We start from the raw sequence: 24,503 nt of genomic DNA on the forward strand, positions 1-24,503 counted from the left end.
AAAAATTATTACATTTGAGTCGGGTCGAGCTCGAGTTTAACATTTTTAATGAGTTGGACTTGAACAGAATTTTAGGCCTATTTTTTGAGTCGAGTTGGGCTCGAACCTTAAAATTAGGCTTAAAATTCTGCATCGACCTGACCCGAAAATAAATGAAGTTTAATAACTTATTGCTATATACACAGATAAATTTAGTTGTTTCTTGCTTTTAATATTTTTAAAGTTTAATTAATTTTTTATACATTTCCAGAACTACTCATGGCCCTCTCCGATCTTTAAATATGAGGATAATGCGCTTAAACACTAAAACCCACGTTCTCCTATACTGGCAACAATGTCGATGTCAATCGAGCTAAGACTCAATTAAGTTTAATTGAATTTTTAATTCATTACAAATCAGGAAAGAGGTTGATTTCTTTTTCCAGTAGAGATGAGATGTCCATTTGAATTTGTTAAAGTGACAATATGAAACTTAAATCACTTTGGTAAAAGTACCATGGAGGCTACTACATTATGAGTTAGATTGCACTTTACTCTTACAAAAAAAAATGACAAATTAATTCATGTACGTTAAATTAAAGAGTAAACTAGTCATTCTGTTAAAAATTTAATGTATTTTACTGTTAAAAAGTGGTCCTTATATGTCAACATAATATACACATGACATGCTATGTCTAACTGTCTAGTTATTAAAATGCATCATATTATATTTTAATAGTAGAAATAAATGAAATTTTTAATGAAAATAATTAATTTACTCTTTGATCTAATATATACAAATTAATTTACTCATTTTTAAATATAATATAATTCCTAATACCAAAATCCATCCTTATATTGCGGTTGGGTTGTTGATATTAAATTATTGTGGCATATTATATTTTAATTTGAGTTTTGTCTCTAAATTCAGTGTAGTGTTAGTGTGTAGCCCAATAATAAGTGGATAGAGTCAACGGATTTCAAGGCCCATTAATAAAACATCAAGCCCAAAGAACCAATAAAAATGTTGGTCCAACGTATATAATTATTTAAATTTGTGACAAGAAAGGATAATGGAGGTAACGCAAGGAATGAACATACACTTGGCATTGGCCCAAACAATAAGGTCTCTCTCTCTCTCTTCTCAATTATCATGCAGGAACCCAGCAAACAATAGTAGGATAAAAGAAAAAAAAACATAAATATATATATATATATATTAAAACTGTACATGAATTTCGATATAATGTATAATATCATATATATATTTTAATTTCATGTGATTTTATATAAATCAAAATTTTATATATATATATATATGAACAGTGACAGAGCCTAAAATTTATTTAGGTGGAATTAAATTATATATTTTATTATTTTTAAAAGATTAATGTATAATTTTATTATTATTAATTTAAAATTTTTAAATTATAAAATGTTTTACTATTTTAAGGGCATAGTTCCTGAGTCTCTATTACTTTCCGCTATTGTATATAAATCATGATTTAAGTTTAATATGTATAATTATATTAAATTAAAATTTATAGTATTTATAGGAAGTAAATGAAGGGGAGGGGGGGCGGTTAGAGAATAGAAGGGTAAAAAAAGGGAAAATAAATAACAAAAATTCCTAGACATAGAAAAGAAATAGCAACAGAATCCACAAATATCATAATATAAAGAAGCCAAAAACACAAAAAGGCGTGGTCAGGCAGCCTGCCTTACACTCTCTAAAATGCAGATACTGGAAATCAACTGTTGAGTCATTCAGTCATATCGTCCTTGAGTTGTGGTTTGTTTCTCTTTTTAATTTTTAATTAATTAATTAATCGTCTCTCTCTTTAATCTCGTGTCTCAAGTTTTGTTATTGTTTGATGGGCGGCACAGCGTTGGAATTGAGGAAGAAGAAGATGGGGATAGGGAGAATGGTGGTGAACTTGAAATCAAAACTAAGGAGCTTGAAGATGACGAAGAAGAAGCCAACAACAACAGGTGAGCATTATTGTTATTATGATAAGATGGAAAAGACGGAGAGCATGAGGATTGAGATTAGGAGCAGGAAAGCTCGTAAGCTTATCCAAGATACTCTCAAGATTGCTGATTCACCCCATACCAGGACTTTCCATTTCTGATTTTTATTTTTCCTTCATTTTCTTGCTTTCCTTGCTCTCTGTCTATATCTTCTCCGATAAATGGCCTTTTTCAGTGTTTAATTTCCATGAATTGTTATAAACTTGAAATTTCATGTTTATCTGTAAAATTATAAAGTATGCGTCTACGTAACTCTTTTCATTTTATCTTCATTTTTTTCCAAAGTATTTCATTCCATATGATTGATTTTTTTTCTCAATTACCAACATGAAAATAGTCATATATATCTTTGCGATTGAAGTGAAATAATTTTACCATTTCAAATGTAAAGATTAAAGAAAAGTTTTGGATGTGAAGAGGAATTTAAGATTTTCGTAAAATTATCATGAAAGCTTTGATATTGAGAGTCGGATTACATCAATAAAATAGATATATTAACTATTATATATTAAATCAAATAATAACCTCATTCTTTTGTTAAAATTTCATCCATTTTATTATTAAAATTGACATAATTAACATAATAGTCAAAAACAATTACATACCAACTTATAAGAACCAATTTTTAGCAAGGAAATTTTAGCAAAAGCAACGAAAACTAATTTATTTAATTTTTGATAGACATCCAATAGACATCCAATCTAACTTTTTATAGTAGTTTTACCGAAAATTTGTCACCTGTTCAAACAATTTCCTTGACTATATATATATACCAATATCCTGTTCCTCCATCATCAAAGGCAGTCATTTAGCAAATCAACTAAAGATTTTATTTAGTCACGTCCATCACATTCCCAACATGTTTTCCTGCCATCCATCCGGTCATATTGTTCATAACCTTTCTCTGACCAGTCGACAAATTAGAATCCTTGTTCACTGGGGTCTACCTACATTATCTTTAAGCCCCCGGATCCTCCTCCCATCAAACCACGGAGACAATATTTTTCTCTCCATTTTGCAACTCTCACCACCAAAACCAGTATGAACCATCTTCAGCTGCCCAACTTTTAACCTCCTATCAGCAATATATTATAAAATATGTTTTCCAATATTAAAATTTGAAAAACAAAAAAAAAAAATTATATTCCATTTTCAAAGCAACAATTAAATACAACCTCATAAATCAGCACTATATCTCGTATACATGCCATTCTCTCTTTTTATATATATAATAATTAAAAGCTTAAGAATTCAATGGCTTTCAAAGGGATGTTACAATTTTAAAAGCAAAAGGGTTCTATCTATCCACGTAATAAAGCAAAGATGAGACAAAGCCGACAGTAATTTGGTCATTACATATGATAAAAGCTTCCATAACCTTTCGGTCAGAACAGCTTTGAAATTAAACATTATGTAAAGGCAGCAACCAAACAACAAACGACAAAAGAATTACAGAACCAGGCACACACACATGACATTGCTTGCTTTTTTTGCAACGCAAAATTATTGATATCAATGATGTGAGAGGGTATGGAATATTATCGACATTCAAACACTAAAATGAAGATATAACATATACATTGTTATCAAATATCTGACTCTGAAAAACTACCCACTAAAGATACGTATATTTTACTTAAAACCACGTAGTTGGTCGGTCAAAAATACACAGGAATATGTGACACCATGATTTGGCAATTTGGTTGCCACATGAATATGAAGTGTTAATGGACATCTTGCTTTAGAATGATCTTAAATTATTTACGTATCTTTTAGAATGACAACAAAAGAGTTTGTCCAGATTCATTACCATAATGGATTTCATTGTCAAAAAGTTATGCTAATGCAGAAGCTGGCTCTTGCATAGCTTAGCATCCCATCATCCGACGACCATCAGTTTCAATAAATTAAGTTGCATTATGAATCTATATTACTGTAGAATTAAAACTTACATGTCAGTTTTTTTTTTTTATTAGTCGAAGATAAGATTACAAGTAAAATTTAACTAGATATATTCAAATATATATACATGTTTTGAGTTTATTCGGTCGATTATGCTTCATATATTCAAGTGTTGGTCCCTATACAGCTATTAGGTGTATCTATATTATATATATCAACTCGATATCCATATGATGAATCATACGGATTTTATTTATGAAAATTAAAAACCGCGATCATACAACTAGTTCACTGTCGTACAAGACTGTTAAAGCTTTCAATAGACGGGAATGGTAGACTCTTGCACTCGGATCCAGCAGAGACGAAAATATTATAGTAGCAAACTTTGCTCCATGCAAATATAAGAGTGACAAGAGACGAAAGAAAATCATTACCGGACTCATACAAGCTACTATCCCTGTAAAAATGTTGAGTGATATAATTCTCACCTCCTAACAGGATTTCCACCACGAGTGGGTGGCTCGTATGCGTTTCCAGATCGACCAGGAGGTGTTGCAGATCCATAAGGTCCATTATTCAGGGGTGCTGCTTGTACGTGTTGCATGCCAAGACTTCTAGTTGCTGCATCATAGGTTGCACCCCGGGATGGATCATTTACAGGTCCTCTTTGAGTGTCATAGCCAGCTCCTCTTTGTGCATCATAGACATGGGTTCTTTGACCGTCATAACTGGGTCCTTTCTGTGCATTGTAAGCAGGCACCCTTTGTGATTCATAACCACTCACTCTTGACAAATCATAGGCAGGCCCTCTAGACATCTCGTAGGTGGACCTCATAGATGCAGGTCCAGACCCAGACTGAGTTCCACCGTAAACAGAAGCGGCACCTGCATTTGCACCAGTAGCAGCAGGTGGTAGAGCACCATGTCTCTATAATGCAGAATGAGAAAATGTCATTAATCTACAACACAGAATTAGCAGAAGAAAATACGGTCATCAATAAATTGAATCGTGGACACATTGGAATTAGCAACCGCATATTACAATGGAGGCAGACAAGTGGGAAGAACTCTACTGCTGTTTGTGCGTTTAATGTTTCATACTTTCAAATGCTAACTAATCCATGTTTCTATAAATAAGCATCAACTTTGATAGATTGCAATTTATCCTAAAACAGCAGAAAGTTCTGCAGTTAGATATCTAAATTTTACAGGGTTTTTTTTCAATGTGCAGAGATCCATACTACCAGTTGCACACATACTCACAAGTCACAACCCATTCATGTTTCACACACAGATTCATGCCTGTCATGGAAGATTACACACCTGGTGAATACCATAACTATCTTCATATGCATTTTGTCCCACAGGATGTCCGGAAGCATCATTCTCATTGTTTCCAGTGGCACCACCATATTGCCCAACTGCAATTTGTTGCCATATATGAGCCATCTACATTGGTAATAAGGGGTAAAAAAATTCAAAATCTCAAAAAGGAAAAGATCAGAAGAAAGGATACCAGTTCTTCTGTCAACATTAGAAGCATTCATCAGCTCTGCTCTAAGCTTCTCCACTTCCCTAGTCATGGTCATATAATTTTTCTCCATCACCTGAAGTGATTCAAGGTGATCATTGTAAAGTTTCTTCTCATAGTCAAATGTCGCCCTGCATGATCAAGAATAGGTCATCACATAATTGTGACCCAAGGAACAACAAATCCAGAAAGAAAGATCTGAAAGAACTTTAACTGAATGACCAGGCATGTTCAGAGAGGAGAAGAAGAAAGGAAAAACGTTTTCAAAACAAACTACAGCAGACTTCCAAACAATAGGGAAAAAAAGTTTTAGTATTAATTTCCTGTTCAATACCAGCCACTCTTTCTTAATCTTTCTCAACTTTGCTCCAAAAACACCCATAGACAAGAGCACAACAAAAACCTGCAATGCTGATATTCCTGTCTGAGGCTCTCAAGTTCTGCCATCAGAGCTGGTATCCGTTGCACATCTACATGGGCTCTCTGAAGATCTTGATTTAATTGATGCACTTTGGACAAAAGTTCTTCCCTAGCTAAAACCAAATTCTGAGCTTCAGAGTGTGCCTGCTGCAACTCTACCTTAACAGGCTCAGCTGCTTGCAGTTCTGCTTCCATCTTAGCTATTTTATCCGTAAGGCTCCTCATTTGTTGTTCTCTTTCAGATGTTACAGCTCCTATCTGAGCATGCAAGATCTGCAACTCATGCTGTGCAGCAGCAAGTTCCTGTCTCAATGTCCCATGGGTAGCAGCAATTCTCTGGTTTTCTGTACCAAGTCTCTGCATCTCTACATGCTGTGCAGCAAGCTTTTGTTCCATGATTTCTGGAGGTGGCAACATATCAAAATGTGCAAAAGGACCTGGACGGGGAGGAATTCCTGGACCAAATGGGTCAGAATGTACCATGCCAGGTCCAGGGAGAGGACGCCTCAGATGAGGGGGTGGAATTCGACCTTTACTTCCCATTTTTAGTGGCTACTGTATGACCTGTGCAAAGAAATACAACTTATAGGAACACTGCTTCTCTCCACTTTGATTGACTTCATTAAGAAACTTGAAAACTACTCATGCATCATGTGACATGAATAACAATTGGATATTGATGCAATGCTGTGGGATTTTAGTACATACATGCAACACAACACAGTCAAGGAACAAAAAATACAATTGAACCTATAATCCAACTTAAACTCACAAAAACATTAAGGAATCTGTAGAAGATTTCATTAAATAATACTTATTATCAAAGTGATTACTCCCTTGCGGTATCCTAGTCCATTTCATTTTGCTCATACAGTTTTAAAATTGAAAGAATATTCTATCATAACAATGTCCAGTATATTAGATATAAAGTTTATCCACAGCAGTAATTTACCAAATAACAATCATATAAATAATCACATGCCATAAAGAGAACATCAAAGCTTATAACATACAGTGAAAGGATTCTTATCTACAACTAAAGTGGTTAGCCTGGCCAACAGCAATGGGAATTACTTGCTGGTTTCCATATCAATATCACTGTCGCTCAATAGTGTAAGCAGTCAGGCTCTTGCCAAATTCAAAATAAGGCCTTCTATAACTACCACTACATCCAGCTATCTTCCAAATCTTATTCTAAGGTATGTTCCTCTGGAACAAATTGAAGTCAAATACCCGTCACAGAAGGTCTGGGAATTGCTTCCAGGAAAAAGAAAAGAGTGGTCCATTGAGTCTATCTTTGAGTTTAGAGTCAGACAATTAGCTAGGGATTATGTTGTCTTGAGTTCACTATAAAGTCATGGAAATTCCGTTGTCATATTTCTACTTTCTTCTCTCGACTACTACTATGATGCTTCAAGGGATGATTCACAGCACAAGGGTAAAACCATGAGTTTATTTCCTTGTCATTCCAATGCTTCAGAAAATTCTAGCAATCTTCCTCCGATATCCGACCCTCTTTGGATTCCTATCCCTGTCGCTAAGTTCCTACTGTAAACCTTAAAAAGCTGTATTCTATAAGCAGGAAGGCTTCTACAAATCTGCCCTACGTCAGAAACTGCTTTCCCGCTATAAGTGATGGTAAGTAAGAATCATGCAATCGACTATAACTTCAACCAAAATGAAACACAGGCATGGTATCTTTCATTATGTTTGAAACGCAAAGCATAACTTCCTAAGTCCAAAGAAAGCTATTAAAATTCTACAGGTTTGAATGACATTCTCCATTTTAAAACCCCTGCACATAGATATAGACACATACAAACACATTTAGATAAGCAACTACAAAGAGCTATCTGTCTAATGGCAGTATCACTTAACTGAATTAATCATATTTTTTTCTACTAAAATTAAAAAAAGAATCCAAAAAATACAACAATTTTCGTGCATAAGAAAGAAAGAATGTAAGTTTCATTCATTCAAAACTAACAATAATTGTTAAATATTCAGAGATTCATTGCAAAATCCAACCGTCGAATGTGATTTTATGATCATTTATATAATTAATTTTCAGTATCGAAATATCAACAATAGATTGGAGAGCTTGAATTCGAGTAATTAGTAATGTTTCTTATCGTAAAGCTAAACCCTAGAAACAATTAAAAAGAACATCATCAAAACTTTTAAATACAAAAGATACAGAAAATTCAGCAACGATATGGAATTTGGGGATACCTGAAGCAAGCAAATCGTCCTTAAGATAGATTGTGGCGGCAGATATTTCCGATCCAAGGGAATAATACAACTCCTCTATGAATTGTTTCACTTTTTATTTTCTCTGAAATGAAATTCAAATTTCCTTTTGCGGCGTCGTTTCATTTCAACTGTCTTTTTAAACATTCTAGCTTAGCCAGCCTTTAAAAGGATTAGTTTTCAGTGACTTGACAAACCAGTAATTTCGATACATAAATATGAATTTTGATTTAATACGAAATTTGATATATAAATTACGATTTAGTGTAATTATATATTTGAAACTTGAAATTTAGTTCACATGTATAGATGAAACTTTATTTATTATTCAATTATACACATTTAAAAAATAAATACATATTATTTGTATATGTAATATATCAACATAAAAATAATTAGTTATTTGTGAAAATTCAATATATGAAGATAAAATTACAGAAATCAAAATTCATATATGACATACATATTAGATATAATTTTAATATTTATCCTAAAAATTAAATAATTTAAGTTTAAATTTAAAGTAATTGAATTAAAAATGACTCTAAAAAATTGAACTCGAATCTTAAAATAAAATTATTGAGAAAAATTATTAAAACCCGAATGAAATTGATAATAATACAGAAAAAGAATCTAAATATAGAGTTCTGCATCAATTCATATTTAAATTTAATAACTATTTTGAATAGTGCAAAACAAATTAACAAAGTTATCTTATGATACAAGTTTTATCATAGTATACAAAATGCAATTGATAGCTAACTTGGATTCCTCCATTTTATAATAATAATTATTATCAAAAGTTGACATTAATATCATAATTAGATTCTTGTTCTGAATTTTAAATTGAATTTTGGTTAGAATGTTGAATTAATTCTAATTATGATTATTTTAAACTACTAGTCTTAAATTGAAACCAAAGAAAGGAGATTAAAACTGGGCCTACCAACTTAACCAAATTTCAACATTTTGTACCAAAAGCAATATAGCTGCTGTTGTTTTGTTGTGAAGCAACTTAGTTATTACTCAGTTGCATCACAAAGCAATAGCTGACTTAACTATAATTTCCACTATCAAATTATCCACTTCATCTAACTCATAATTCATACCAATCAAATCGTTAACAAAATTAAAACCAAAAGAAAATGCCAACATTTCTAAAACAGAAAACACTCCTTTTCTATATTTTTTACATTAAATTAATAAAAATATAGAGAGAGTTTAAAATCTTAAACCATAAAATAGAAAATACTAAAATGAAAGTCTAACACATAATTTGTTGATGTATTCCCAAAATATTAATAAATTCATATACAAATAAATAAGGTAAATGTATTACGGAGGTCTCTATATTAAAAGTTAGATTGTATTTTGTTTTTGTGTACCTCGTGTTGATGTACATGGATCAATTTTAACAGTAAAATTTAATAGAATTTTTAACATAAAGACCAATTTACTTTTTGATATAATATACAAAGATTAACTCATCTTTTTTTTAGTGAAAGGGACAAAATGTAATTCGATTTCTAGCATGACTATATAATTCTTTTACCAAATAAATGGTTAAATATGTTACAAAAAGTTTTCTTTTTTAAGTTTTTTATGCCTTTGGCTAAGTTTAGAATTTATCTTCTTACTTTTTTTCTATTCATTATTTTTCTGAATACATCTTTTATTGGTACTCATAAAATACTGGATCATTCATCCAATAACACAAATGAATATACAATTATTTAGCATTTCGCATTTTCAAACCAAGTAAAACATGATGTCCCCTTACCAAATACAATATAATAAAACAGCAAAATAATTACCGGGAAATAAGAAAAATATTGCCATGGGGGAACATATTTCTTAAAGAATCAAAACTCTATCTAAACATAATGAAAATGGAAGGTTGCTGATAGTTTTAGTCCATTAATGAAGAAGGTGGACCTTCATTATGGATTTGATGACTCTCTTTCTCGGAGGTTGATCGACAAAGTTGCTCGATTGTGCTCGTCACATTGGCCATGGAAGGACGCTTATCGGGGTATTGAGCAGTGCAATCAATGGCAAGTTGTAAGAGTTGGACCATATCTTCCTCAACATTGGGGTCTCTTAGAAGTTCGAGGTCGAACACCTCGGCTGTCCATTCCTCTCGAACTACGGATTGGACCCATCTTGGGAGGTCTACACCGTCCTCATTCAGTAAGGTATGTGTAGGTGCCTTTCCCGTAAGTAATTCTAGAAGCAATATACCGAAGCTGTAGACATCGGCTTTTTGAGATACTTTACGAGTATCGGTTACTTCCGGAGCACGGTAGCCATCAACACGGTTGGGATTCGATGTGGGGCCAGCAAACTGAGCAAGACCGAAATCGGATACACGAGCTTCGTAGGATGTAGTGAGTAGGATATTTGAGGATTTGATGTTTCCATGTGAGATTAATGGTCCCTTGGAATGGAGGTATGTAATGCCTCTAGCTGCTCCAAGTGCAATGCTTGACCGTGTGTCCCAATTCAATGGTGTCCTACCAGCTCCTTTGTTGCCTGAATAACAAAAAAACACAACATATATATGTTAGACAACAGTATATTACTATCTTTACACCATAGTGAGCTATAAGAGATACTGACCATGCAAAAGTGCAGACAAGCTTCCCATGGGCATGTAATCATAAACAAGAAGCTTCTCATCCCCACTGAAGTAATAGGCCCTTAACGGGACCAAGTTGTGGTGATCCATGGCTCCGACAGCCACCATTTTTGCCTCGAGTTCCTTCTCTGGCACCGCCACATCCTTAATCCTCTTCACTGCAACAACCAACCCCATCTCCAATGTGGCCTTATAGGTTGTCCCAAATGTTCCCTTCCCTAACACCTCTGCTGAAGCTCTCAACAAATTGTCCAGATCGAACACCTCGGCCCCCGTCCGGAAAAATGACAAGCTCTTCTTACCTTTACCACTGCTCTTTGCATCCTTTTTGACAACCCCAGATAAGCCATTACCTGTATTATTATTATGGTGATGATTATGATCATTCTCCATTGATACCACCTTATCTCCAGGAATTTCAACCTCAGCCTGTTTTGAAGGGCCAATGTCCCTTGCCTGAGCCTCCATTTTCTTACCACTTCTCCTTCTACATAAACATATCAAGAGAACCAAAATCAATATAAAAGCAATCACGGAACCAATAACGATACCAGCAATGGCTCCCCCTGAAAGTTCACTATCACTACTATCAGTCCCATTACATGAAAGTTCCAATGGCTTCCCACATAAAGCATTCCCTTGAAAAGCAGTCTTTGGTTTGTTTGATAATCCTTTTGGGATTGACCCATCTAACTGATTTAAAGAAACATTGAATTGTACAAGTGAAGGCAAATCAATATCTGGTAATGAACCAGATAATTGATTGTTCTCCAAATACAAAGTACCCAACCTGGTCAAATTGTTAACACTCTCAGGGATCGAACCAGTGAAATTATTATCTGCAAGGTTAAGTCTAACCAGGTTCTGCAAAGTGAACAAAAACACAGGAATTTCACCAGAAAATCCATTGCCTTGCAAATAGAGGTTTCTAAGGGAAGTAAGCTTGGGAAAATCAAATGGGATTGGCCCAAAAAGAGCATTGAAACGAAGAGAAAGTGATTGAAGCTGAGTTAAGTTGCCAATGGCAATAGGAAGCTTGCCTGATAGTCCCATTCCAGGCAATCTTAACTCCACTACTCTGTTACCGCTACAGTATACACCAGTCCAATTACATGGGCTGCTCGACAGATTCCATAGAAGTAAGCGTCCACCAACAGCTTTTCGAAGAGCCACTAAAGCTGCCTTGTCGGAAGCTAGATCTGAGCTTACACTGACCAACAATGTTGTTATCCATAACAAGGTTGAAGAGAAAGACATCATCAGTTTCATTATTTTGCTTGCTGTAAGTAAAACAATGGCAGAACAAACAGTATAGGAAAACTGGGTTTCAGCAGTTAAAAGATTTGAAGATGGATTTCATAGAACACTTTATTATTTTCTTTCTGCTGATGATGCTAACTTATGGAAATTGATGAATTTCATGAATTTGGTTTGAAGGGAAAAAAATGAAACTTAAGGCTGTTGATCAACATTAATTATTAAAACCCTGTAGTGAAAGCACTGGATTTGAGTTGGCAACTTGGCTCTTTCATTATTATATATATCTGTAAGGAAATAATTAAGTGATTGTCGTGTAAATTAAGGCATTGCATTTCCTAATTGTATTACAATGGCTAATCTCCAAATATTTTTTTGGGAGGGTTTGTAACGTTAATATATCAGATTTAAAAAATTCAGCTTCCGGACAAATATTTGAAATTTTGTATTATATTTAACTATAGGTTAACGTTATAATTTTTTTCAACTTTCATCACAAAATTTTAATATTTTTTAATCTATATCCTAGAATCTTTTATTTTTAGATTTTAATTTTTATGAAAATTTTGAAATTTTAGTTAACAACCTTATCCCTTTTTCATGATACCCTTCAACTTAAATTTTTTTTTTTATTTTGGCTTCTTTATAAAATTTATGTGGTTTGTTAAAAGTGTCCATACATTAAAATTTTAACAGGCCATTAAGTTGGTAAGTTGGCACGCCAAATGCTGGTTTGATTAAACATATGGAAATTCACCTTTAAAAAAAAATTATAAGAAATAATAGAGAAAATAGAGTTATCCATAGATTAGACCATCCGACTCGACTTGAAAGTCTGCTCGAAAAATAAGAAAGTTTAGACAAAATAAAACTCATTTAGAAAATAAATTGCGCTTCGGTAATTTTTTTTGGGCTCGATCTCTGCCCAAATTTGTAATAAAAAAAACCTGCTTATTTTCCATGTTTTGTTATTATTTTTCCACTGTTTTACTACCATTTCACTATTATGTTATCACTATTTTGTTGTTAATATAACACTTGTTTTATTGTTAATTTTGCTACTATTTTAGAGGTATTTGCTTGTTAAATTGCATTTATATTAATGTTATTTAAATATAAAGATTTTTTAAAATTTATTTTCAATTTGTTGGGAAACATTTATTTTAATATTTTGAGTGTATCTGCTTTATTATATATTTTAAATTTCTTGTATAAAAATAAAAATTAAAAAAAATTAATACTGAGTCAAGTCAAACTCGAGTTTTAACATTTTTATTTGGGTCAGATTTGGACAAAAATTTAAACCCATTTTTTGGCTGAATCGAGCCTATCAATTGGACCTAAAAATTGGTACCAAAACGGTCCGTTAAACCAATGAGGGCTATTAGTGAAACGGTGCACATAGGTTATTATACAACTCTAAGGGACTGTTGCTTTCCTGTTTAGCCACCTATCAATACTGCATGGTGGTTATGTTTTTGGACAATCAATTTCTGAAACTGTTTTTTCCTTCTCTCGTGCTCTCCTTCTCTCTCTCTTTCTCTAGCTGTCTTTTCTCTCTCAATTTCTATACGGTATCACATTGTCAAAGAAACCATTAAGGAATGGAAAGGCGAAGTTCACGGTTGTCCCTTTCATGGCAGTGCACATTATCGATCTTTGAAAGAACCAGAGAGAAATAGGAATACGACTAAGAACATCAAGCGCAACGGGGATATCAGTCTCGATGACATCATCGAGATTACTAGGGTAATAAGACCGAGATCAATGGTTAAGGAGATACAGGGCATGTGTGTTTCCATTGATAGCAAAGACCCCAGGAATTTGCAACAATGTACCTTTGGAGTGAGCAATTTTGTTTTTTAATTTTAGATTTTGTTAAAATTTAAGGTTTTAAAGAATTTATAGATATTTTTATTGTAACACCCCTAACCCGTATCCATCACCAGAATAGGGTTACGAGGTATTACCGAACTTATACATTAGCATTTGTACAAAACCGAGTCATAAATTTGCATTTCAAATCAAAACTTTTCAAATTTCATCAAAAAGTCCCTAATATGGGCCTATGGGACCCAATACATGCTTTAGAAATGGTTGGGGACTATACTGGCAACTTTGAAAATTTATCCTTGAAAATAGAGGCACGCGCTCGTATGGCTTGGGACATGGCCGTGTGGCCAGCCCGTGGGGATCCCATGGCCGTGTGGCCAGCCCGTGTGGAATTCTGACTTGAAATTTCTCAAGTATCAAAGGGGCACACGGCCTGGGCACACGCCCATGTGGCTAGGTTGTGTGGTAAACTGATTTTTCACCATTTTTAAGCCATTTTCACTTGATTTTGACACACGACCATGCTTGAAACCCGGGTTCTTCACATGACCAAGACACACGGCCATGTCTTTTGCCCGTGTACTATCCTGACTTCATATTTAAGGATGCAGGGGACACACGGTCATTTCACACACCCGTGGGATGTCTGTGTGTCATACACGGCTTAGACACACGCCCGTGTGTCTTACCCGTGTGGACGAAATAAGGCCATTTCCTAGCCCTATTTCTCACCCAAACTTAACCATTTTCATACATGAAAACTTACAAGTATATACCAACCAATTTAACCAATTTCCATCTTTCAATCTAACATTTCCAACTTTTAAACATACCTTAAAGCTTACCTTTACATTGGTTTGTAAATCATGTTTTATGAAAGGTGATTTGTATTTTATTGAACATGAACATACCATATTACCTCAAAATACATATTACTAGCCATTCCAATGGCTAGGTTGTAAACAAACCTATTACTTCATCATTTGGCCTCAAAAGCTTATACATGCCATTATGACAAAATAGATTTATCAGTTTTACCAAAATGAAAGGATTGACAGCTTGATGATAGCTCCGACCCAATTCCAACCTTCACGAGCTTTGAGCACTATAAAACAGGAAAAATATAAACCTAGTAAGCATTAATACTTAGTAAGTTCATATAACCAAACTACACTTACCATTCATATATAACAAGTAAATCACACATAAGGCAATTTATCCATCAATTTAGCAAACTAGCAAATATGGCCTATACACAATCATTCAACCAAATTGGTTAGTACAAAAACATTATTTTGCATAGATGAGCTCATCATGTCATTTCTTCTTATTTCATTTGTTAATACATTTCCTATTGAATCTTTGAATTTTCGATTGACCTTTCCTTTTCTAGTTGTACACCCGAGGTGCACACTCCCTTTTCAACTGGTACACACGAAGTGTACATACCCTTTTCAATTTGTATACACAAAGTGCACATAACATTTTCAAGTGTACACATATAGTGTACCTTTCCTTTTCAAGTGGTATACACAAAGTATACCTTTCCTTTTCATATGGTATACACAAAGTATACCTAACCTTTTCAAATTGTACCATTTGGGTACACAAATCCTTTTCAAGTATTACCCTTTTGGGTTACGTTCCTTTTTATAATGATATCAAAAGATTAACCCTTTTGGAACAACCTCTACTGCAACATATGCAGGATCTCACATACACGGTAATCATATGTCCAATCGGAAATCAATATTCAAACGGATTCATGTAATATTTCATCATTTACATGTAAATCACAAATCAATATTGGTTTATTTCATGTACATGCCAATTATAAATCATGATACACATAATTCAACAATCAATTCAACACATTTACATGCTTAATTTAGTTATACGAACTTACCTCGACAATTGATCGTATCTACTAATTCGAAACTTTTTCTTTCCCTCGATCTTTTTCTTTATTCAACACTTCCGGATCTATATACATAAATTTAATCATCAATTCTATGATTTTTACATTCAATCAAGCCCATTTCACATTTTAGGAAAAAGTACCATTTTGCCCCTAAACTTTTAATTAATTTCAATTTCGTCCTCAGGCTCGGAAATTAAAATTCATGCAATTTACTCCTTATTCCAAGCTTATTCAAAATTCCAGTATAACTTTTACAGCACATGTATTTCATAAATTTCAGAATTTTTCCAAGAATTTCACTACTTTGCAATTTAGTCCCTACACATGTTTTCACTAAAAATCACTTTGTAAAAGTGATTTCTCTATTAATAACCTTTCATTTCCTATTATAAACTTTCAATTTATAGCATATTCATCCATGGGTAATTTTCTAAACTTTTATTTTCTTTCAATTTAATCACCCAAATAAAAAATTAAGCTTTCCCGATCTTAAAAATATAAAAAATCACTAAAAATGGGACATAAAACTTACCAAATCAAGCTTGAGAAATTTCCTTTCTCTCTCCTAGGGTTTCCATGTATTTTATGAAGAAGAAGATGATATAAAATGGGTTTAGTTCTATTTAATCATTTATCATACTTTATTTAATTCAATTTCCAATTTAGTCCTTAACCTTTTCAATTTTTCCATGGATGACTCATTAAAATATCTACATATTTTTCATCAATGGTCTAATTGTCATATAAGGACTTCTCACTTTTAATTCTATAGCTATTTAATCCTTATAACTACTAGAATTTAACTTTGACATTTTATTCAATTTAGTCCTTTTTGCAATTAGACACATAATTGATAAAATTTTTCGATAAAAATTTTCATGCAATATTCCTATCATAATACTTATCATTTTATGAAATTTAAATAATTTCATTTTTCGGACTCAAATTTGTGGTCTCGAAACCACTATTCCGATTTTACTGAAATTGGGCTGTTACATTTATTTTTTGAGTTTAAAAATTATGGGTCCATTATTTTTTCTTCTCTTCAAAATGCAAGTTCTGATTAGTAAGCAAGAAAATGAATGAAAAATTGAAGTTTTGCTATTGCTTCTGCTTGGGCCAATATTTTTAATATTTAAAAGAAAAATAAATCATGGAAAACAACAAACAATTAAAAGATTATAATTTTAATATTTTAAAATTTGTCTATATTTTTTAAATAAAATTTTTATTTTTTGAATTGTTTAATGACCTGCGCCAACTCAGCGACTTAACAGCGGTTGAGTATTTCATCCATTTTAGACACTTTTGATAAAAGGCGCAAATTCTAGGGTGAAAGTAAGCTAAAATTTGTTTTATGAAGGGTTAAAATGTTTTTATTTTTGCAAAATTGAAGACAGTAATAACATATTAAATTCTGATATTTCAACCCGTTGTAACGTCAAATATAAAAATACATATTAAATTTATAGCAAATGAATTATTTTCATTTTGAATATTTTAATTAAATAAATCTGATTTTTCTTTTTTGTAAAAAGAAATTGCAATATTTTATACTATTCATGGTGAAGATGTAAAATAAGAAATTTAAATTTAGGATCCCAAAAGATTCTGATATTAAGAAAGAAAGTGAAGAGATGAAGGAAAGTTCGAAACGGCAAGTTGATTTTAAAAAATCAGTAGATTTTAGCATTTTCTGTCGGTAAGGAACTTTGTATGAGCTTTATTATAATAAACGAATGAATTAATCTATAATTTATTTTATTCTACATTATATTACTTGAAATTTGATTAAAATTGTAATCGCAAGTATCTGTTAACTTACTATTGTTTAAGCCAAGTAAGACGACCTTCTAAAACTCCTACTAGGTTTTTTGCATTCACTTCTCTAGACCATAAAATAAATTTAAAGGATATAATCATGTATATGACAAGTGGCATAAAAAGAATCACTAAAAGAGAATAATAAGAGTTCTCAAAATAAAATTTATGTTCTCAACGTGATATGAAAAATTATTGGTCATATATCTGTCATATGCCCAAATATTTTGTAACAATGAACACTATCTTACATGTAAAAAGTATTTATCTTACTTGGTACTGAAACAAACCAATATTATTGCAATATTTGGTAGTAAAAAATTAGTTGAAAACTTTAAAAGAGCTAATATATCAATGTAGAGATCTTATTGCTCATATTTCACAATTTGATCATTTATTTATGTGACTAGTTATATATGATCCCTTAAGTTTCTAATTATTTATACCATTCTAATGTTATTTTACATGTACAGAAGCTCACTATATTGAATGACATTTCCTGAAGTGAATGCAAGTATAATAATAAATTTAAAGGGCGTAATTATAAATATGATAAGAGGTTCACCTAGAGATGGAGGAGAAATAACTTATGTTCTCAATGTATGAAATGTACCTGTCATACATATGAATATTTTATCACTCTATTAATATTCCTTATGTCTCGTAGACAATACAACAATGCATGCTATCCTTAGGGATAAAAATCATTTTTCTTATTTGGTAATGAAACAAACTAAACTTTAATAGTCCAAAATTAATTTAAAACTCCAGAAGAGCTAATATAATGTTGTTACCCGATGTTTAATGTGGCAATGAAACACACTAATATTTAGTGTTGTAAAATTAATTCAAGGCTCCAGAAGAGCTAATAAATTGTTATTTGAAGAAACAAAGTGATAATAGATGTATTATGTTCTAGTTAGTCTTAGAGAAATTATTTTGTTTTAAAATATATTCTCTATGGTGAAATCTCATATTGAGATTGTGAATGGAAAAAAACATTTAGTATGAATCATTCTTGCTATTAATATCTACATCTATTGATAGAGAAAGATTAAGTTATTATATTATGCATGATACTTGACTACCTATTTTTATTTTGAAAAGGATAGAGAAAGATTGTGTTTCGATTTTCAAAGATCTACTTGAATTGTAGATTAATTTAAGAGAAATATATGACCATCAAGTATGATCAATTTATCTAAAACTCATTATGATTAGATGCATTTAAAGTTGTAATATTTTAAATTTATATGTGAGTATAACTCTGCACTATTTAAGATGAGTTTTCAATTATGTTGGAATAATATTACCAATGATAACCTGTTAGAGAAAACTTTTTAATTTTTCATATTTCAAATGTACTCCTGCAGTAGCAATACCATGAAAAGAAAATGTTTTAAGTTATATTATGAATTAATGTCATGTTTACTTATGGTTGAATTAAATAACGAACTATTAAGTGAAAAACCATAAAGCGGATGTAGCAATATATAAATACGTAATTTTTATGTGGATGTAGTAGGTGACTTTATAATAATTGTAAAAGGGATGATCTTTAGAACTCTAATAGTCATTAGAAGTAGAATTTTATTTTATTTATACTTTTATGTCTATAAATATAAATTTTAAAAAGCATTGTAAACATCCTTATTAATCAATAAAAATTGTTATCTTTTTCTTTTCTATTTATTGTTATCTTTTACTTTTTATTTTCTTATGTTTTACTCTTTTTATTATTTATTTCATAAAAATAATATTTTTATTTTTATTTTGTTGAATTATTACTTGTGTTAAGGGATTTTGGGTTATCTTGGTTTCACAATTCCTACCAAGTATTTTAGTATAGCTAAAAGAGGTAAAATAACATAATATGCCAATTTTAAAAAATATTAAGCGAAGTAGGCCGATTTTTCTCATATTTAGGGAAATAAGTTGATTTTAGAGAGACAAACAAAAAACACATTTAGCAGGATGCATTTTCAGGTAATGTGCCAGAAAATGTGTTTTACAAAATGCGTCTTCTTTAATAACTTAAATGTTAGTGATTTTTTCTTGAGTCTCGAGTTTGATTATTCTCCTATTCACATTTATATTTTTTATTTCATTTTGTTTTAATTTTTAATTAATAAATATATTATTTTCAAGTTTTAATTCTTTTTTAATTAATAAATTTTTATTTATATAAATAAAATAATAAATATGTAATTATATAATAAAATATATTATATATATCATTATGTTAAAAATATTTTTAATTAATAATTCCTTTATTTATATAAATAAATTAATAACTCCTTTAAGTAAGTTACTAGAGGTGTTCATGGGCTGGGCCGGGCCGAGTTCAACTAAAAATTCGGGCCCATTTACTAGGCCCAAGCCTGGCCCAAAAAATGGGCCTAAAATTTTGCCCAAGTCTGACCCGAATAAAAATGCTAAAATCCGAGCCCGACTAACTTTTCAGATTAATTTTTATATTATTTTATATAATTTTAAATATATATAATACATAAAAAATACTAAAAACATCAAAATAAATATTTCCCAACAAATTGAACATAAATTTTATAAAATATGTAGTCTTAAATAACACTAAGATAAATACAACTTAACAAGCAAATGCCTCTAAAATAATAAGAAAATTAACAAATACCTTTAAAATAATAACAAAATTAACAATAAAATAAGTTTTGTACAATATCCAAACAATAACAATAAAATAGTAACAACATAATAGTAAAATGGTAGCAAAATAGGAAGAAAATAACAAGAAAATAACATTTAAAAAAAAATGGCAGATTTTTTTGTCTTTTAGTAAATTCGGGCCGGACCGGGCTCTTACTTGAGGCTCAGCCCGTTTTTTAAACGGGCCTTATTTTTTCATCCAAGCCCATTTTTTGGACCTATCTTTTTGCCTAAACCCTCCCACATTTTAGGCGGGCCTTTAAGTCGGGCCGGGTGGCTCTGTTTGTTTCACTGAAAATGACTTCCGGAAAATGATTTCTGGAAAATGATTTACTTTTCTGGAAAAACTAATATTTTCCAGTGTTTGAATGAATCTGTGTAAAATATTTTCTGTTGGTTAGTAGATTTCTTAAAAATATTTCATAAAAGTTGTTTTAATGAAACAAACATACATTTGAGATTTTCTTATTTTTATTATTTAATTGAATTTATTTGTATCTATAATTTCATATTTTACATTGTTTTTGCATATATTAAAAATATTATGTTAAATTCAGGTTCATTACAATGTGAATTTTAATTACATGACTACCAAATGAATATTTTTTATTTAAAATGTGACATCAACAAAATTGACAAAAAAATTTAACGATATCAACAATTGGACTTGATTTTCAAATTTGAAAAGTAAAAGGACTAAATTCTTGAAAATAAAAGTACAAAAACTAAATTGCAAATCTGTGAAATGTACATAAACTTATGACATATTTTAACTTTAATACTACAAAACATTTATTATTAATATATGTATAATTGTAATGAATATTTATTATTAAAATATTAATATTGAATATTTTAATAATATTTGAATAATATTATTTAAAATTATTATTAAAATAAAATTGAAATATTAAATAATTTATTAAATAATAAATTATATTTATTATATTAATAATTTATTATGTGACTAAAATAAATAATTAAATATGTATGTTAATAATATTGAAAAATATAATATTTTAATAATTTTAAATATTTTAAATATAAAAATAAAATTTATTATAAATATAATAATATTAAGCTTGATTTAAGTTCATTTTATATAAAAATAAAATTATCGTAGATGAGTTTTTTTTTAGGAAAATGACTTACGCTTTTCAAAAGGATAAGTCATTTTACAAGAAAAAAGGCTTATTTTATATTGACCTGTAAGTCATTTTTGGTTGACCAAGTTGTTTTCTGTGAAACAAACATAGAAAAATACAAAAAATATTTTCAGTAAAACATTTTACATGTAAACAAATGGACCTTAAATTTTGGAGAAGCATTGTAAACATATTTATTGATCAATAAAAATTCATTCCTTTTTGCTTTCCTATCTTTTGTTCTCTTTTGCTTTTCTCTTTTCTTATTTTTTACTATTTTTATTATTTATTTCATAACAAATAATAATTTTTATTTATTGAATTATTAATTGTGTTAAAAGAGATTTAAGGTTATCTTGGGTTTCACGATCCCTACTAAGTATTTTAGTATAGCTAAAAGGAGGGGTTTTTTACCCCAATATTCTAAAAAAATAAAATAATATTTAAATGGTATCTCAAACTAATTAATTGTGAAAATGGTATGCTGGCTACAGTAACCAGGGGTGGTGTCTGACAAAGTGGCGGCACCACCCTAATTTTTGGCTACCATCATCAGTCAATCATTAGTCTGTTATCAATTTTTTTTAAAAAAATATTTTTATTGGTAGTGCCTTTGAATACAACGACACCTGTATAGGACTTATACCAGGTGAAATACGAGTTTATTATTTTTTAATGGGTGGAGGAGGGGTGCTAGGCGACACTGGTTGGAAAAGGGATGTCAAGTGGCACCTATGCGGCAGATGTGACCGGACAATCAGATTTTTTTTCTAACGGCTTTTTCAATTTCTCAACCTGATTTTTAGGGCCTTTGATGGGTAAATATTTTACCCTATATAAGGACCAAGTTGGTCCCCAACCATGGTTGTGGCTGTGAAAAGAAGAAAAGAAAGAGAAATTTAGGGAGAAAAGAAGAGAGTATGGAAGATAAAAAGATTTTGTGGTGTTTGAAGAAGAGGAGGTAGGAGCAACATTGGGACTCAAAGATAATTTTTTTAATTATCTTTTATTTGTTTAGGATTTAGGGTTACTTTGTGGTGTTACAAGTAATGGTTTTGTTATATTTTGTGGCTTAGGGTTCAGAGGAGGCAGCAATATATTTGAGTCTGGTAAACTTTTTATAACTATCATTTATTTGTTTAGGGTTTAAGATTATTTTGTGGTGTTATAACTAATATTTTTGTTATGTTTTGTGGTTTAAGGTTTATAGGAGGCAGCAATAAATTAAGCTTTAAAGGTGTATTTTAATTAATTTTTGCAAATATTATTTATTTATTTTGTAATTCTTATTATTTGTCTTATTTTGCGATTTTGTAAGGAGAGGAGTAGCAGTAGATTAAGGTTTAAAGGTACATTTTTAATTTTTTTTGTAATTACGTTATTATTTATTTGTTTTGTAATCCGTATTATTTGTCCGGATTTATTAGTTATGTTATGTTTTGTTGTGTTATTTTACATTTAAATTTTTTTCTTCAGCATTAATTTTTATAATTATTATTTATTTGTTTGAATGCATTAAAATAGAAGAAACGTGTGTGACCCCTATATGCCCCAAATATGGCCTTTTTACCTTAATAATCTAAAAAATAATTAAATACTAAAATGGGTCACCCTACAAATTAATTACTGAAATGAATCGTTTGCTACAATATTAAATACCGAAATAGACCGTTTGCTATAAATTTGTAAGGTGATCCATTTTGGTATTTTATTATGTTTTTAGATTATTGGGGTGAAAAGGCGAAAAACACACTAAATTAGTTGTCTTCAAGTAGAGAAATTATCATAATACTTTTAATTTTTTATAAGAAAAATAAATGATTGATGCGATTTTATAAGAAAAAACATGTTACATTAAATTGATTGAATACTAATTAATTGAACTCAATTGACTTTACAAATTTTTACAATCTATATACGTTGAATATTTGTTATGTACATCTACATGCGGATGCATATATATATATTTTTGGTTGAGCGAGTTACATTAGATAGTTTCTAAAAATAAATGATCGACTTATATTAGAGTTAGTGTATCCAAAATGATATTGTTTTCAATTTGTTTATATGGGTAAAAATATTAGTAATACTTCCAAAAATAACAAATTGTACAAAATTCATTTTTGTTATTTGTATATTGTTTATTTGTTCAGGTGATGATTATTATTATTTTTAAACTGCAGATATCCAAGTGAGTTCTTTGATTAGAAAAAATGATCACGCAACAAATATGGTTAATGTGTCAGTAATAAAATTGTTATTTGTTATTCAAAGGTCCCCTTATAAAGTTGCACGTCATTTTTTATTTATTTGGGATATTTTAACTAATGCGGTAATTTAATATGACCAGGGTGAGTATTGCGTATTAAGGGCCCGTGTTAACAATCCGAATGAACGTATTATGCCATACTTGGAGGCATCTGGATTCAGGTTAGTGGCATTGATCTGCATGTTTGATTTGAAGGCCGACTTGATATCTACTTTGGTCGAGCGGCGACGCTCAGAAACCCACACATTTCATTTGTCGTGTGGGGAGTGCACCATCACTCTAGAAGATGTTGAACTACAACTTGGGCTCCCAATTGACAATAGTACGGTCACAGATACAAGTATAGTGTCTGAACTGACGGCACTTTGCTATCACTTACTAGGACACTCGCCCGGTGATGATGGAGATAAATTTACAAGTTTGAGATTTTCATGGTTGAAGGGAAATTTCAAAACTTTACCAAGTAGTGCCATTGAGCGGGAGATGATGTACGTTGTTCGAGCATATATAATGTATCTTACAGGGGGTGTACTTATGCTAGATGCAAATAACAACAAGGTCTACTTGATGTACCTGCCCTTGTTATCTGATTTGACAACTGCTCATTCGTACAATTGGGGTTTAACAGTACTAGCAACATTGTATCATGAGCTTTATCGGGTGACAAAGTACGATACACAAGACATAGGTGGGTGCATGATATTGTTACTGTCCTGGGCGTTGTATAGGATACAATTTTTGGCATTAGTTAGTCATCAAACACGTCTTTTGTAATAGCCCAAATTTCAGCGATGTCGGAAATAGTGGTTCAAGACCACCAA

General features: G+C 31.0%; 2 protein-coding genes and 1 long non-coding RNA gene across 6 annotated transcripts; 1 reads left to right on the plus strand and 2 right to left on the minus strand.

The window, feature by feature from the left end:
• Nucleotides 1-2,545: 2,545 nt before the first annotated feature.
• LOC108461315 (protein FLX-like 2) lies at nt 2,546-8,280 on the minus strand. Of its 3 annotated transcripts, none has more exons than XM_017761486.2 (6): nt 8,096-8,280; nt 5,847-6,427; nt 5,429-5,574; nt 5,236-5,333; nt 4,401-4,840; nt 2,546-3,085 (listed from the first exon to the last, which is right to left on the minus strand). In XM_017761486.2, the coding sequence occupies exons 2-6, from the start codon at nt 6,404-6,406 to the stop codon at nt 2,944-2,946; spliced, it is 1,386 nt and encodes a 461-aa protein (XP_017616975.1). In that variant the 5' UTR covers nt 6,407-6,427; nt 8,096-8,280; the 3' UTR covers nt 2,546-2,943. The 3 variants fall into 3 exon arrangements, with proteins under 3 accessions (XP_017616975.1, XP_017617626.1, XP_052886725.1); XM_017762137.2 differs by lacking the exon at nt 2,546-3,085 and adding an exon at nt 4,118-4,295 and having other exon boundaries at nt 8,096-8,275; XM_053030765.1 differs by lacking the exon at nt 2,546-3,085 and having other exon boundaries at nt 4,118-4,840; nt 8,096-8,273.
• A 1,503-nt stretch (nt 8,281-9,783) lies between these two features.
• On the minus strand, nt 9,784-12,258 carry LOC108483367 (probable inactive receptor kinase At5g16590). The gene is made up of 2 exons (XM_017786728.2): nt 10,733-12,258; nt 9,784-10,645 (listed from the first exon to the last, which is right to left on the minus strand). The coding sequence occupies exons 1-2, from the start codon at nt 12,018-12,020 to the stop codon at nt 10,023-10,025; spliced, it is 1,911 nt and encodes a 636-aa protein (XP_017642217.1). The 5' UTR covers nt 12,021-12,258; the 3' UTR covers nt 9,784-10,022.
• Nucleotides 12,259-22,096: 9,838 nt separating this feature from the next.
• LOC128295574 (uncharacterized) lies at nt 22,097-24,211 on the plus strand. 2 transcript variants are annotated; one of them, XR_008286097.1, is made up of 7 exons: nt 22,097-22,374; nt 22,490-22,522; nt 22,616-22,650; nt 22,732-22,762; nt 23,597-23,654; nt 23,764-23,843; nt 24,065-24,211. It is a non-coding gene; the product is annotated as an uncharacterized LOC128295574 (long non-coding RNA). The 2 variants fall into 2 exon arrangements; XR_008286098.1 differs by lacking the exon at nt 23,597-23,654 and having other exon boundaries at nt 22,103-22,374.
• Nucleotides 24,212-24,503: the final 292 nt, after the last annotated feature.

This window comes from Gossypium arboreum, chromosome 7 (genome assembly GCF_025698485.1).
Source record: "Gossypium arboreum isolate Shixiya-1 chromosome 7, ASM2569848v2, whole genome shotgun sequence".
Lineage (NCBI taxonomy): Eukaryota > Viridiplantae > Streptophyta > Magnoliopsida > Malvales > Malvaceae > Gossypium > Gossypium arboreum.